Here is a 15,425-nt window from a genome sequence, read left to right as displayed (position 1 = left end):
GTTAGCTTCATTCTTCAGTGAGTGTTCACAATTCTGGCAAATCGTATAGATGTTGAAGCTGATTCCTGGCCCTTATATCATTACGTTAAGAAATTGAATCTAAAAACACAGTATTAAAACACCAATCGTCAGTTTCCAGTCCCTGCGCGTAGAGAAGGTATAAAACTACATCACTTACACTTTTAATTGATTGCAGTTATGGAATCGTTCTTGGTATGAAGTATTTCGGAACTTTTCATTTTTCATTGAACCTTCAGAATGTGGGAAAATTACTTTTTTTACGGAAACATTCTGCGAAATCAAACTAGAAATAGTGTATTCGCTCGAAAATCTATATATATATAAAAATGAATTGCTGTTCGTTAGTCTCGCTAAAACTCGAGAACGGCTGAACGGATTTATCTTATTTTGGTCTTGAATTATTCGTGGAGGTCTAGGGAAGGTATAAAAGGTGGGAAAAATTCGAATAATTGCCGGGAAAATCCTCAAAACAGCTCTTTTCTATAGAATAAAATTTGACATTGAGATTCAATCATAGTTATAGTTAAATAGTTGAATTCGAGATAGCGCGCTGAAGTGCATTATTGACAAAACTTTATATAATTAATTTCTTTAAATTAAAATTGCTAATCTTATTGATAGATTTGACTCTTACTACGACTATGTCTAGAACAAGAGAGTAAAAACCAATTACATTTTTATTAAACACTGCCGGAACGAAGTCGCGGGCAACAGCTAGTATAAACTAAATATTAATGTGATATAATATAGCACACATGTAATGCTTACCACAACGCTGAACAGGCCAATTACTAGAAAGTAACTCAATTTTAAATTAAATACAAGTCGATTTACTGAATTTTAAACGCAAGAAACGCGAGATAAACGGTAGACTGGGTCAGAACAACAATGAATAAGACCAAAAATCTTACGAAAACACGATGTACCCCAATGAACACAAAATTCCGTCAACAGTTGATCAAATTAATACTATTTATGAAATTAAAGTAAAAAATGTGGCGACGCGAGAGGTAAGTAATCTACTAGCAACACCACGACGAAACAACAGCGCAACGAGACTGAAACGCGTGCAAGTCTGCAGCACTGGCGAGCAGGTAGAATAGAGGAGGTGCAAGTCACGGCAATTTGTCGCAAGGAATCGCTCGTCGCTGACAATGTTGATAAACTCTTATTTATAAGTTTGAATTTACTGTCGAATCGCTTTTAACTTATTACAAATATTTAGGTTTACTGAGCTTATCCCTATGTTAAAGTAAGCAAATGAAATTATTTATAGAACTCATGTTCGCTCTCATCCTTCTTGATGTTGTTCTTGTAACCCTTCTCAAAGTCCTTGGGCAAGACAATGTAACGATTTTCACGCACGGCGTGCATGCCTGCTTCCTGACAAATAGCGTTGATATCTGCGCCCGAAATTCGATCGGGTCGAGCGACAAAGTCTTCCAAGTCAACCTGAACAAAATGCCATTTCCCAATTAAATCAGAAACAATCATATCAATTTCAACTTACCTCCTCCGATAGATTCATTCTTGAAGTAATAGTGCTGAAAATTAAACGCTTTTGGCGCCGATCAGGAAGCGGAAACTCAATTTTCCTGTCCAAACGACCTGGACGTAAAAGTGCAGGATCAAGAGTGTCGGCACGATTTGTCGCCATGATGACTTTCACATTCGTCGTTTGGTCAAAACCGTCCATCTGGTTAAGCAACTCAAGAAGAATACGTTGCACCTCCCTATCGGCACCGGTCTGCGCATCAAAACGCTTCGTAGCAATAGCGTCAATCTCATCAATAAAAATGATAGCTGGAGAGTTCTCCTTCGCGAGACGAAACACGTCACGCACCATGCGCGGTCCTTCGCCCAAATACTTTTGAACAAACTCGGAACCAACAACGCGAATAAACGCAGCTGTAAATTGAAATTAAATTAAAACACAATTAAAACAATCTGTTTAAATAATTTATACCCGTTGTATGATGTGCAACCGCCTTTGCAAGCATGGTTTTGCCACATCCTGGTGGACCATACATCAATACACCTCTAGGTGGGTCAATACCAATCTGCTTGTAGAGCTCAAAGTGCGTGAGTGGCAACTCAACTGCTTCACGAATTTCTTGTTTCTGCATATCCATGCCACCAATATCAGCATAACTCACATCAGGCTTTTCATCAGCTTGCAGCATGCTAATGGAGGAGTCTGCCTCTGGAGGCAGCACATCAACTAAAGCATTGCTGTGTTTATGCAGTGCAACACTGGCAGATGGTTTCAGGAGTTCCCTGTCAATAGTGGAAAGAATTCTCACATAGTAATTAGATCCAGTTGTAGAGCCTACAATGCCAGTATTCTGATCTACAGCTTCAAGGAACTGCCCAATAACCAGTGGCACTGATTGGATCCTCTTGACCTCTTCCTGTGCATGCAGATATTCTTTCTTGAGATTTCGCTGCTCATCTTTGATGTACTCCTCTTGTACTTCAAGAAATTCCAACATCTGCTGGAGTTTCTTATACTTTGTGTAGAGATCTTCAGTGTCAGTGTCTTGAAGAATCTGCTTTGTCTCAGCCGGGCTGCCTTCATCCTGCAATTCATCCATTTGTGTCAACCAAATTATGGCATTAGTAACAATCAACCCAACCAGTCAAATAAATATATTTCTGAACACTTCAATTCTTGCTAGTATATTGTTTATAAAGAAGGATAACATATAAAAATGCTTACTTTCTCAGGAATAACAACTTCCATGGTTTCCATCTTCAATGACTTGTGTTTTCGCGACTGACGGCAGACAGAATAAATGTGGAGGTTATGTTACGCTATAACATAGCGGCGCTATAGCAGTTACAGGTTTCTATCTTTTCTTTACCGACATCAAAGTACCGTCAGGAGAAATAAAAAGCAGTACTAATATAAACTTAACATTGGACAAAACTCTCGCACAACTCACATTTCGTAAACTGTTTCGAATATTTGTACCCTTTAAATTAATATAGCCCATTATGATACACAATAAAGGCAAATAGTTTTTTTATATCGTAATGAAATGTTAAACATAATCACAACGCAGATAACAGAGTACATTGCTGGCGAACGGCGTAATATAATTAAAGTGCACCGAGTTTGCTCACTGATAATGACTATTTTGTCTAGTAAACACAAATTACGCGACGTTTCAAGGTAACGCATTACGTATGTCACATTTTAGCGACCTAGCAACTTTAACGCGCGCTAAACTCTTTCAAAGTTCACATAAATCACCAAATATATTATCCAAGTCAACAAAACGCTTTAATTTTTAATTATAACATTCCCGGATAACAATCAGCAATCGGAACAGCATTGAAATCATTGCTGCTGATGGAAATTAGCGCCGTAAACAGAGCGGATCGAAGCCGCGGGCCCTTTTTTCACTTTTTACGCGCTTATCGCGCGGCTGGCATCTCTCAAACAACGCTCAGATTATTTACATTTTGATTATGTAACACACGTAAATCTACCTGGGCGCATAATCGGACGCGCCGCCGAATGCTCAAGAATGGACAGGTAATGTTCTAGGCGCAGTGCGGCAAGAGTGTGCCGAGGTCCTGCGCATCCATCCGTGACAAAAAAAAAAGCCTACTCGCGCGAGGCCTCAAGAAATCGCGTTAGAACGCAAGAAGTTGTTAATCGAGCGGCCAAGGAAATTGGAATTAAATAAATAATCGCATAATCATGATATCAATGACGAAACGCGCACGAGAAAATCCAATCAGCGGACAATGTACGTATTTTATGCGTGCAGGAAAAAAGCCGAATGATTGACGACTTCGAGTGGTGTTTTTTTTTAAGAACAAATATAATTTTACGATATAAAGAATTAAAGATACAATTTTTTTCATCCTATAGCTACAAAAATATAAATATACAAGGCATTTATTAAGGGTTTCTTGCTTTATCTTTTCGTTTTTCCAATGATCGCACCGGTTTGAAGACAGCGAACGGCGTGACAAGTGTGAGGGCGCGCGCGTTCTTTTTTAGTTTTGCAGCTATAGTTAAGATTTTCGCTCTTTATTCAAATATGTGCTGCGCACATTTGGTCACCTACAGAGATAATATTGCAGTAGTATAGTAAATCGTAGTAAATATTAATATAAATAATAAGTTACAAATAATATAAATATTACAAATAAAAAATAATAATAACTACATAACATAAACACGCTGCGTGTTTCTCTCTTCCATATTTATATTTTCACTTGTTTGCGGGAAACATTTCTGAGTGTAGTAAAAAAGTAAGCACAAAAACACAAAAAAAATTAAATAATGATTTAACTAACAAAAGAGAAACCTTGCACGTTTGCATCGTTTTTAAATTAATTGCAAATAGGGAAAGTAAGAGATAAACAAAATTAAAATCGCATTCTTCGCCCGTCATTACCATCATCATCCACATCATCCCTCATCGGTCACCTCCACACAGCGCTTAAAAAGACATTCGTGAGGACGGCGGGGGGCCAACGTTATCATTCGTTAACTCAATCAATAGAAGAAGGCACATCACGGACCGAAAAACTCAACATGTTCCGCCAAAATTAAATTAAATAATTACACGATTAATAATAACTTAAGGTTTCGCCGAGTTTTGCTCTCTAGTGGTAGTACACAACGTATAAACATATCGGTAAAATGCGTCTCTCTTGAACAATTAATAAAATGCTGTTCTGTGTCGTCGTCGTCGTCTCGCAGAGTATGCAGAATAGAAGCAAATAAATAATAATAAATATATTAAACGTACAAAAGTGCTGTCTGGGCGCGCGCATGTGTTTGTTTCGAAAGCGTCCCCCACAATGGGCCGGCTGTGCGAGCAAACACAACTGCGCGCCAGCGTGTGTGTGTATGTGTTTATGTGCGTAAAAAAGTAAGAGAAGCGAGAAAAGCGAATAAATTAAATTAAATAAAACATGAATGCAAAACGCGAGCGCGGAATGTGTTTCTCTATGATACATTACGAACAATCAACGAAAGAAAGATCGGCCTGACCGGATCGTTCCTCAATCAGTTGATACACATACTACATGATTGCATATTTCAAGTTTTCACCATATTGTAAAACCAAACGAAACGAATATCGAGACATTGCCACTGCGGACCGATGAGACACGCCTTAAATAATTAAACCTAACTTGCACATTCATCGCATACTACGTTACGTTTCAACATTCATCAATTTGCGTTTGCGTTATTATCACCGAATGATATGTACAATTTCTTGGTTTCTTTTCAGTTACATTCAGCAAACAGCAAGAAATGTTCGTTCGTTATAGATATATAGAAATAATGTTGGCGTTGCGTCCTTACGTGAGCCCTAAGAGTTAAAAATCAAAATTGGAAGTTGGCGAAAACTAAACATCTATTAGTAACTTCTTGTTGAATGCTCGCTCTCCGCATAGTGTATCGCCGATTGCAGCATTTTTCTTGTCTGTCTCTTTTCGTAAATAGATTTTTATAATAATATATAATATATTATGATATAATATTCAATTACTAATAATAATAATATATTAAAAATCACACATTATGAAAATCACTCTGCACGTGAGCAGAATAGTAATATATAACATAAATAAACACTGCGGACTTGCAAAATTAAATAATCAGTAAATTGTCTTGAGTGGTTTTTCGATTGTTTAAGTTCGTGTTGGTTTCAATTTTTAACGCAGATTTCCTCCTTCCTGATCGCTGATCTAAGCAGCCCGGTTGCTGGTAAAGGTTTTAAAAACTTATGTCTTGATTAACGCGTGATGCGTCTCGGCGATTTCGCAAATAACATAATATAAATAACGAGGAGCGCGCGCAGAGGGCACTACAAGAGATCGGCGTGCGTGAGCAGCTGGGGGCCGGGGCCCGCCAACATATTGAAAACGGGCAGACGCTGCTCCTCGATGCCGGGCGAGTGAAGCTCCGGCTCGCTGCTAAAGAACGAGCCCATCGAAGAGGTGGGCGACTGGCTGAGGCTGCACGGCGGGCTGGACGCCGACGCCGAGTCGATGGAGAGCGCCGGCGAGAGGGCAGCAGGTCGTGCGCCGCCTCGTGACATTTGCATGGGGGTGGCGCGCGAGCTCGCCATCATCGAGGCGGCACTCGGCGCGCGCGTATTCTGCTGCATCACCTCCTCCTGGTTGTGTACAAAGTGGCAGCGCGGGCCATACGGGCAGAAGCCGACCGTGTGATAGGTGCGGCACAGCTCCGTCTTGTACTTGGGGTGGCGAGCGAGATTGCGCAGCTCATTCATGCCGTGCGCGAACTGACACTTGTCGCCGTACTTGCACACGCCAAACTCTTCGTATGGCCGGCACAACTCCGTCTTGTAGCGGGAGGTGTTGACAGCGGAGGCGGCGCTCGCCGGCAAGGCGGACGCTGGCGCCGGCGCCGACTGCGTGCGCTCAAGGCGCCGATGCTGCTGCGAGAGGTTGCCCAGCAGCGACGAGACAAGCGTGGCGGCATTGGTCGGCTGTGCCGGCGACGACGCCATACGTGTCAACGTGCAGCGCAGATGTGCGCCTGGGGCCGTTTCCGGGATTCCGTAATTCTGCAACAAAAAAAATTCAACAATCAGCATCAAACATTCATCAAACTCGACAAATTTCGCGCCGGCGCTCGCAGAGCCGGAATTGGCTGGCGATGTTTTCTCTGCTCGCGATATGTAAATCTTGATAACGCGCGGCGGAAGAGAATAGCATCCCAGTGCACACAGTGGCGCTGGCGCGCGCGCGCACTACACTTTCATCTCCCTGTTAACAATTGGTAAAAGTTCGTTCTACAATCCTACTTTCACGCAGTGACAACCACACACACACTACGCTTACTAGACTGGATGCGCGTTGCGGACGCTGCGTGGCTGTCGATGTGAAAGCTAAGTAAGATCTAGTGGGAGTCTCTCTCTCTCGGCGCGGGCCCAAGACGATGGCGACGCCGCGCATTTCTCTTTTCTCGCCAAGAGAAAGACTCGATTTCAGACCGGGATCACTCTTCCACACACCGACACATCCGATCGCGTCGGCACGCTCTAATGAAACGATCAATCTATTGCGATCAAACGGTTGCACTCAAACCGCAGCGCAAAAAAAAAGCGGCAGCCGTAGTGACGCAAAACATAATTTGCGAATAAAAACTCCAATCGACAAAAACTGCAGTCAAGAAACTCACAAACAGCTCTACAGATGAGTGGAATTGTTGGAGGTTTCGATTTTCGAAAGTTTGTTCACTTCATCACCTTGTGCGTGCGCCTACCAGAAAGTACTTGAGCGTTTTTACTTTTTACCGTCCTCTTCGTCCGGGTACATTTCCGTGCGTGACCAAAATCAAAAATTTCAAATTTGAGAAAAAATGGGGCAGAAAACCCCAAACATTTATTGGTCCCAGGCGATGGTTGGGCAAAGACGCCAATGTAGAGATACAGCGCACACACACACATCATCAGTTTTTACTGCTGGCACACCAAACAACAACAACCACGGCGGACGGCTGGGAGCCGGTTCTGCAGGCCTTGAATTGAAAATGTACTAACCCACAGCGCAACGCACGCCATCCATCCACACACACGCACCAAACACGAGCCGATCGGGCCGTCCCTTTTGCCACCAGCCTCTCTTCTCCGCCACTACACACTACCTGGACACACCACGCAACAGGTAGTTGGAAACCGTACGCCCGGACCAAAGAAACTAAGCAAAAAAAAAAAACACGGACGCACCACACAATGCTAGAGAGCAGCCTAGCATAAGCATGCATGATGGAACATCCGAGAAAAGGGAGAGACACCAACTACCTGCGAGCCTCAAACCCTTAGAGCAATCCAAGAACTAACAAGTGGTAGGAGCGGCGAGGAAAAAACATAGGCAAAAAAGGTGCAGCCAAAATATCCACCTTCATCTTCGTTACGAGAAGACGAAAAAAAAAAACAATCACAGCAAGTGTAGAAAAAGTTAAAGTGAAAAAGACAGAGAAACCATCAAAACATTAGAACAACGCAAAAATAAACGGTCAATCAATGGAATATTTCCTCATGCAATTAAAAATAGAACTATCAATTCGTAATGATGATAATAATGTCGGTTTTTTCCTCTTTTGGAAGACATTATACTAACGCTATCGCTCTGTATTGATTACTGCCACAAACAGATTTACCACTTGTGGCATGTGTATTGTCTCGGAAACATTACCAACAGGAAAATCAGCGCCGCTGACGAGCAAACCATGCTCGCAACAATCGAGAGAGCGAACGCAAACGACGTCGACGTGTTGCTCGTTTTGTGATTTGATTCACTTTCGAGTGGACTTTGTAGCTTCCAATTCAAGAGCTTCAGAAACTCGAGCGCGCAAGCGGCGCACCAAAACTAAATCTCAACGCAACTTCGTCGTCGTCGTCGTCGCCGTTCAAAAGTCAAGACCCACCGTCTGACTTGACTGTCTTGTCAACACACAACCAAAATGTAATGGAAAGTTTACCTTTAAAATGATATCGCCAAAGTCGTACATCCCGTTCTGTGGCATCACCGCAGTCGACATGATAATGTAATCCTTATTTCGGCGTCGCCAATCAGTTCGCGGGCGTTTGCTGGTCAAGTCGAATTCGATTCGCACGAACCCGACCAACTCTTGTTATGCAGTTTTCGCGTCTTTAAAACTACGCACAAACACGCGTAGCAAGCAGCTCTTCAGCGTCGTTGAGACGTGTCAGCGCGCGAACAACATTTAAAGATGCACACAATCCAACCAACAACAAATAATAAATATTCACACTAAGGGTGCACTCGCAAAACCGCAAATTATTTTCAATATTTATTACAAAAACAATATTCCAACCACGTGTGTGTGTGTGTGTGTTCACCAGTGAAAACTCGACTGCGTGCGTGTTGTGTTTGAATGTTTCAAACAAAATTGCGCCTTTTTCAACGTTGTCGCGTTTTCACCGCTTGCTGAGCAACTCAATATTGCCGCACGTCTTTATGCCAACGCGATCTTTCGCACACTGACGTTTCGACTCGCTCTGTGCTGGCTACTCACTCGCACGACGCAGCAACGACGCGCGCTTTACCAAGCCGCCCCACTACAATCGCGCCGGCGCGACGCGCAACGAAAAAGATGCGAAACGCTCCAAGCGCGTTCGAGAACTCGCGACGTCATTGGAGCGCCAAGCGTGCGCGGCTCGCCTGGACAAACAACGAAAAAACAAAGCAGGCGCAGAAAAAAAAAAACCGCCAAGTTCACGTCACACCAACATCGCCAAAACAAGGCGAATTATTTATAACTGATGAATGAAAAGAAGCAGAAAATCATCGGGAAGTACACATTTTTTCATGTACAATTTTTTTCGATTGTTTGACTGAAGTAAAACAAACACGACCTAGTCAATGATAAATTCTAAATCACGTCATAGTTTTGTATATGTTTTAGAACAAAAGATAGCAAACAAGTTCCAAGGAGGCACGGAAATGACGGAAAACCATGGGAATCTAGATGTTTACGTCGTGTAATACCAAGAAATCAAACAAAAACATCGAATGAAAGTGAATCCTGCTTATTATTAAATATTTCGATTGTTTTTAATCATCACCTACCTCGTGTACGGAACCATCCGAGGTGGCTGCGTGACTCTCCTGAATCTCCTCGATAGTCACCTCATTTTCATTCGCCTGATTGTTGGACGACACGTCGGAAAACTGGCGATTGTCGTCGGTGGTTTGCGCAATCAGCGAACGCAAGATATCCAGCTGTGTAACGTCCGGCATGGCCGGCAATTTCATCATGAAATTCATATACAACGCCGCAGAGGACGAGGAGGAGGCAGACTCCATCTTTGCGTCCATCTTTTTACGCGCACGTGTGTAAATTCAATTTGAAGTTGTGCGTCTCACACGCACCGCTTAGTTTAAATTTAATCGCGTTTTCTTATTTTAAAATCAACTACACTCACATTTAGAGCCTAAATTAAATAAATAAACAAATATTACGCAGCTGGCGACACTCGGGAAGCAGTTAAATATAAAAATTAAAACAAAATTCAAATCAAGCCAATTCTCTGGAAGCGAAACTTGAGAGAAGTAAAAATTTAAAATACCACACGTTGCACAAGAGACACGCCGCCGGTGAGAAAACGTCGTCGGCGCACGTTTTGCACGTTGCGATGATGGCTGGAATACGCGCCGAAACACTGAACACGATTGTGCACCGCGCCCGGCTCTTAAGTCCATCGCGCGCGCGCACACGTTGGTCTTATCGACTTATCAATTTGTTTGCGCACCATTGTCAAGGATTGCGCAGAAATCGGCGCACATCCGCTCTCAAATGATGCCCCTCTAGATCAACAAACATTTCCACACACATTTTAAAGGGGAGAAGAAGAAAAATAACACAACCAACGTAATTTATGTCTGTATGCAGCAATACGCGATGCTAATGCAATAAAACTTACAATTGAAGGGCCAAGCATCACGTACGACACCATGATTGCTCCGGAAGTTCCCCAAACGGTACTCCAGACACTCGTCAATGGTATATCAGCGCCGCATTTAGCTGCTGCTTATTTACAATCGTTCATCACAAGTTTATCATGAGCGACAATGATCGGCGACCAAGTCGAGCAATATCATCATTTAGAAAATCACTAATCTCTACAACTAAACTGGGAGGCTAGTTTGTACACTGAAAATTTGCTTCACACGAAAATTTGACAACTTGTTCTTTCACAAAAATTGACAACTGGATCAACATAGTGACTGCTTCATAGCCAACCCAATTTTATCACTTAAAAAAAGACTACTGCGTTTTTAGCAAAGCAAAAGCAAAAGAAAAAAGAGTTTTTATTTTATACCACCGGAAATGCAAATCACGCAAATGGAAAAATTCAATGTCAAATATAAATTTACTACCACGACAGCAATATATTAATAAACCGTGTTAATAAATTGATTAAATATCAAATTGCGCTCGCTACACACTTTATTACGGTAAACATTTGTTTTTAACTGAGTTACAATGATATAAAATGTATATTCACGTCGGCGAATTTAATTACCGCTCGCTGAATAAACAAAAGAAAGTATTTTATTATGAAAATACATATTAAAGGAATAAATACGTAGAATTCGCCAATTTGCGCGCGATACACACACACAAAGTTGAGTAATTAATTAGATTATATTACTGTATTAATAATATACCAGCATAAATAAATATTTCGGTAATTAATTGTCTGCGCGCAATATGTCGTAACATCGCAACACAGACGCGCGAGACAAATTGGCGCAGTGATTGCGCACTGTAATGATATTTTAACGAACTTTAAACTCTCTTCGTGTCCAATTTGAAAGTGAAATTGATCGCGAGTGCAAAAAGCAACAAATTTGATAATTCCGCCGCTAAAGACTTTGGAGTTTCTGGTGCGTGCGTGTGTGAGTGTATGTTGTGTGTGCGATTTCGATGGTTCGACACGCACAACTTTCTGACCATTACCTACGCGTATGACGCTCGCGGTGTTTCGTAACGCGTACATCATAATAATACGCGCTCACAAAACGAAATTACACGGCCATTATAATAAATAGCGAAAATGAAAATTTCACGAGTCACACACACACATACTCAGCAAGAGTCATGCTTGGACAGCGTGCGCGGGCATGGAAGTAATAATAATGTGATGGTGTGTTTACCGCTTGTTGGCCGCGTGGAATTGACATCGAAATTCACTTTCTTTCTTTCTTGCGGTCCGGTCGTTATTAAAGACCGATTAAAGTGCGCCAGCATCCGAGCAATTTATGTTGTATTACGAGAGGATTACTTTCAGATATGCGGAAATAAACAATTTAACAACAAATTAAGTTTTATGCTCCGCCCATAAAATTACTGCGCATGCGTTCGTCACTTTGTAAGTCAAAAAATAAAATAAAGACAGTGGAGTTTGCGCAGCAGCTCATCCGTAGAGATTTGTGCCTTATCAGACCACAAGTCATAAATAAATGATATCTAGTACACGACTTAACGCAACCATTAAAATTATCACACTAGACTTGCTTGAACTCATCCAATTAAACTTTAACCATCCGAGAGCCCGAAACAGAAAAAAAAACACACTCGCGCACGCAACAAACAAACACGCTGGTTATAATGGTGTAGTCGCAAATGAAACCGAAAGCAATCTCGATCACACAAAACGACGCGTTGTCTGTGTTTGTCTCGCATCTTCATTAAGCCGGCGCGCATCTTTAATTAGCGCAATACAATTTATAATTGACCGATTGAGCAACCTTTTTAATTCATATCGATTATCATGCCAATTGTGTGCACTGAGCGGCGAACGCGCTCAACAAAGTTCCTCGTCTCGAGTACAAACTACGACTTTCTCAATCAATTATTTCCTTATCAATATCGAGCATTGCTAATATTGCTGCATTTAAATTAACTCGAATTACGCGCGCGTTATCGCTTGGAACAGAAAGGTTCCTAAAATACGACTGCTACCAAACGCGATAAATGTGAATGTGAAATAAAGCAAAATCAAATTTTAAAAAATCGCATTATTGCGAAATGACTCGTTCCCTACTAATGACATGACGCAAATTTAATTGACGGCGCGCGGCGCAGAAATATGCCTCCATTAATTAGCATACCTTCTTTCTTATCTAATGAATGGCAAAAGCACGCCAACTGTAATTATTCGCTGTAAAATGTCCTTAGCGTTTTTTTCGCCTGATAAAACAAAGTTTTTCGCATAAAAATGTTACTTTTGCTCCGCCCACAGTTGTACTGCGCATGCTCCAGCTGAAAAAAGTCTCCAGTTGAATGTAACTAATTGATCTGCATTTATATTTCGAGTCCGCGCCTAGTTGTCAGTCGGGAAATGCATGTATGTCAGTTTTGCAGCTAAATCGACGTAAATCTTACACATTATGCATGCGGTTTCTTCGTCGCTCCGCAATCTTTACAACTTGTAAACAGTTAGAACAAGTGTGGGCAGTCGGCGGCGAGACGCGAGTCATACATTCGCCAGTCGATGCATTTTGAAACTACAATTTCGCACTTTACAGTAACTTTTGCATAACGTTTCAAAACACACACCAAACACATAGCTGAAAGTTAATTTTCGCCCAGGCCGAAAAAAAAAAACAGAATAAAATTGCAGCAAAAGTTTTTTTTCACACATGGATATTTACGTAATGTTTAAACAAGATTAAACTACTCAGCGCATGGTCATTCGACTACATTCATGACTTTGCTTCATCGTTTACGTCACACGCCAATGTGTGACGACCGAAAGTGCTAAAAGTTAACTAATGTTAATCAAATATGTAAATTTGTCAGTGTTCAGGCGGTGCGAGCGCGAGCTCTCGCTCGAATCCAGCGTATTAGTTTTTCTCGACAACGCAAACATCGATTTTAGAGGTGCTTCTTCGAAGCCATGTGCAAATTGTCGCAAGAATTCAAATTATTGAATACTTAACAATACTTAACTACACTTAGTTTGTGCTTGACATTTACTAAGAGCTCCGCCTATATTGGCTGCGCGCAGGTCACAATTTCAAACTTGCGCATGCGCAATTATCACAACATAACAATGCGTTAATTTTTCACATTATTATTAACATTTTTTGCCCCAACTGCGTTTTACATTTTGTCATGAATTATTCTATTGTGCGTTATTTATGTTATGCAGTCCGCTGGCGTGAGTCACGGCGCATGGAAGGAAAACGCCATATAGATAATGGACGACACATAAATTTCCATTTATTTCCATTTTGTGCGCCGCGCGTCCGTCCCGACAAATGGGTAATAATCATTTTTCAATATTCAAATCGCTCATTCATTTAAAGGGGCAAACTTAAACATACGAGTATACACTCAAGCGCCGTTTGAAAGTAAATTATTCTTTGAACTATAAAACTAAAACATTTGTGCATGCAGGAATTGCGATGACCCGTTCCTCACTTTGTTGTTGTTGTTATTTCCAGGTAGGTAGGTAGGTAGGCGAAGAGGCGACTAGGTAACTCGGCGACTCGTGCCCGCAGAAAAGCAACAGAACCAACAAGGCAAAACCAGAAACGAGAATCGCGCACGCAAAAGAAACACAACGCGAAAACGAAACAAAACACAATGCGTGAGTGTGCGCGAAAGAAGAGTCAAAGCCACGACGTCATCAGATAATTTTTTCCATTGTGCTCCGCATTGAAAAGCGAAACCGAGCAAAGAATATGAGAAAAGCACGCGCGAAAAGAGAAAACCACCAAACGCAAAAAGTTCAAGTACGTTCACGACGAGCGCACGACTTGAAAAACTAGAGCAACGACCAAATTCATTATTTCGCCAAAAAGTCACGCAGCCAGCCAAACACAATGAAAACGAAGATCGCGCCGTGCCTTCGCCAAAGAAATCGAAAACAAAGGAAGAAATCGAGAAATTAAAAGCGAAACACAAAAAAGAAGGCGAATGAGAAGCGGAATCGCGAAATAAAGGAAGAACAGCGACGCGAGCATAAAACAATACGGAATACGGAATAAACTCGCGCCTTCTTCTTCTTCATTGAAAGCACCAAACAAAACACAACCAACAACAAATGCGCGCTCGCGCGCGACTCACATCATGGCGAATCCGCATGAATCGCTACTAAAATATAATAACAAGGTTACGTAACTGTTAACTTCTCGCCGTTTTTACTTTGTGCTCTCATCCTCTCTTCGGAACGATGTCGAGCGTTGTTTATATCTGCGCGTTTCGACGATTTCGATTTCGATAACCTAAATTACTCTTAAAGTCTTACCTTTTTTTCGCTCTCAACTTTTGCTTTTGTTTTCTCAGCAAACACACAACACAATTTTAATAAAAATAAATTTCCCCGACAGAAAGTTTAATTTCTAGGAATACCGTCAACATTTTCTTTTCACGCTCCTCCAATCGTTAATTATAGATTTATAATAAAGTGTTGCTTAAAGTTCAATCGCTTGGGTTTCTTTTACTTTCTACACCTCTCCAAGAACCACGTCGCACGTTTTTGAGTACATCTCCTCTCGAGATGAGCGTGTAATAGACGGTAATTTAAAATCTTATAATTTAACATCAAATTGTTCGAGCGCGCAACAAGATAAAAAGCGAGACAAAGTCATTAGCAACACATGTTCGACTTCAACTCGACACTCTGGCTAACTGAATGAATCATCATGATCATCATAATGGATAATGCACTTGCACAAAATGTGGAAAACATTCCAATTTTTTCCCAATTGAATTCATCCATCCCAAAAAAAGATACGCACAAATATTATTCATATGAGAGATCTCGTTGACATCGTCACATGTGCGCGACTTATAATTAGTATTATTAGGCTCTGCTTCTGGATGGTACGCATGCATGACTTATGTGCGATGTGTTTTCGCC

General features: G+C 41.5%; 2 protein-coding genes and 1 long non-coding RNA gene across 5 annotated transcripts; 1 reads left to right on the top strand and 2 right to left on the bottom strand.

The window, feature by feature from the left end:
* Positions 1 to 1,189: 1,189 nt before the first annotated feature.
* LOC135791515 (26S proteasome regulatory subunit 6B) lies at positions 1,190 to 2,925 on the bottom strand. The gene is made up of 4 exons (XM_065301909.1): positions 2,741 to 2,925; positions 1,988 to 2,600; positions 1,532 to 1,929; positions 1,190 to 1,473 (listed from the first exon to the last, which is right to left on the bottom strand). Exons 1-4 carry the CDS (start codon positions 2,771 to 2,773, stop codon positions 1,288 to 1,290), a joined length of 1,230 nt encoding a protein of 409 aa, XP_065157981.1. The 5' UTR covers positions 2,774 to 2,925; the 3' UTR covers positions 1,190 to 1,287.
* A 1,125-nt stretch (positions 2,926 to 4,050) lies between these two features.
* Positions 4,051 to 10,736, bottom strand: Tis11 (Tis11 zinc finger protein). Of its 3 annotated transcripts, none has more exons than XM_065301912.1 (2): positions 10,473 to 10,736; positions 4,051 to 6,587 (listed from the first exon to the last, which is right to left on the bottom strand). In XM_065301912.1, the coding sequence occupies exons 1-2, from the start codon at positions 10,503 to 10,505 to the stop codon at positions 5,862 to 5,864; spliced, it is 759 nt and encodes a 252-aa protein (XP_065157984.1). In that variant the 5' UTR covers positions 10,506 to 10,736; the 3' UTR covers positions 4,051 to 5,861. The 3 variants fall into 3 exon arrangements, with proteins under 3 accessions (XP_065157984.1, XP_065157982.1, XP_065157983.1); XM_065301910.1 differs by lacking the exon at positions 10,473 to 10,736 and adding an exon at positions 9,619 to 10,201; XM_065301911.1 differs by lacking the exon at positions 10,473 to 10,736 and adding an exon at positions 8,507 to 9,054.
* Positions 10,737 to 13,162: 2,426 nt separating this feature from the next.
* LOC135791920 (uncharacterized) lies at positions 13,163 to 14,985 on the top strand. The gene is made up of 2 exons (XR_010548156.1): positions 13,163 to 13,822; positions 14,005 to 14,985. It is a non-coding gene; the product is annotated as an uncharacterized lncRNA (long non-coding RNA).
* Positions 14,986 to 15,425: the final 440 nt, after the last annotated feature.

Source organism: Atheta coriaria, unplaced genomic scaffold (genome assembly GCF_025399875.1).
Source record: "Atheta coriaria isolate IRGN ID8LTWV9N9 unplaced genomic scaffold, Caltech_Dcor_3.1 hic_scaffold_5_pilon, whole genome shotgun sequence".
NCBI classification, from domain to species: Eukaryota; Metazoa; Arthropoda; class Insecta; order Coleoptera; family Staphylinidae; genus Dalotia; species Dalotia coriaria.
This window is presented reverse-complemented; position numbering and strand designations above follow the sequence as displayed.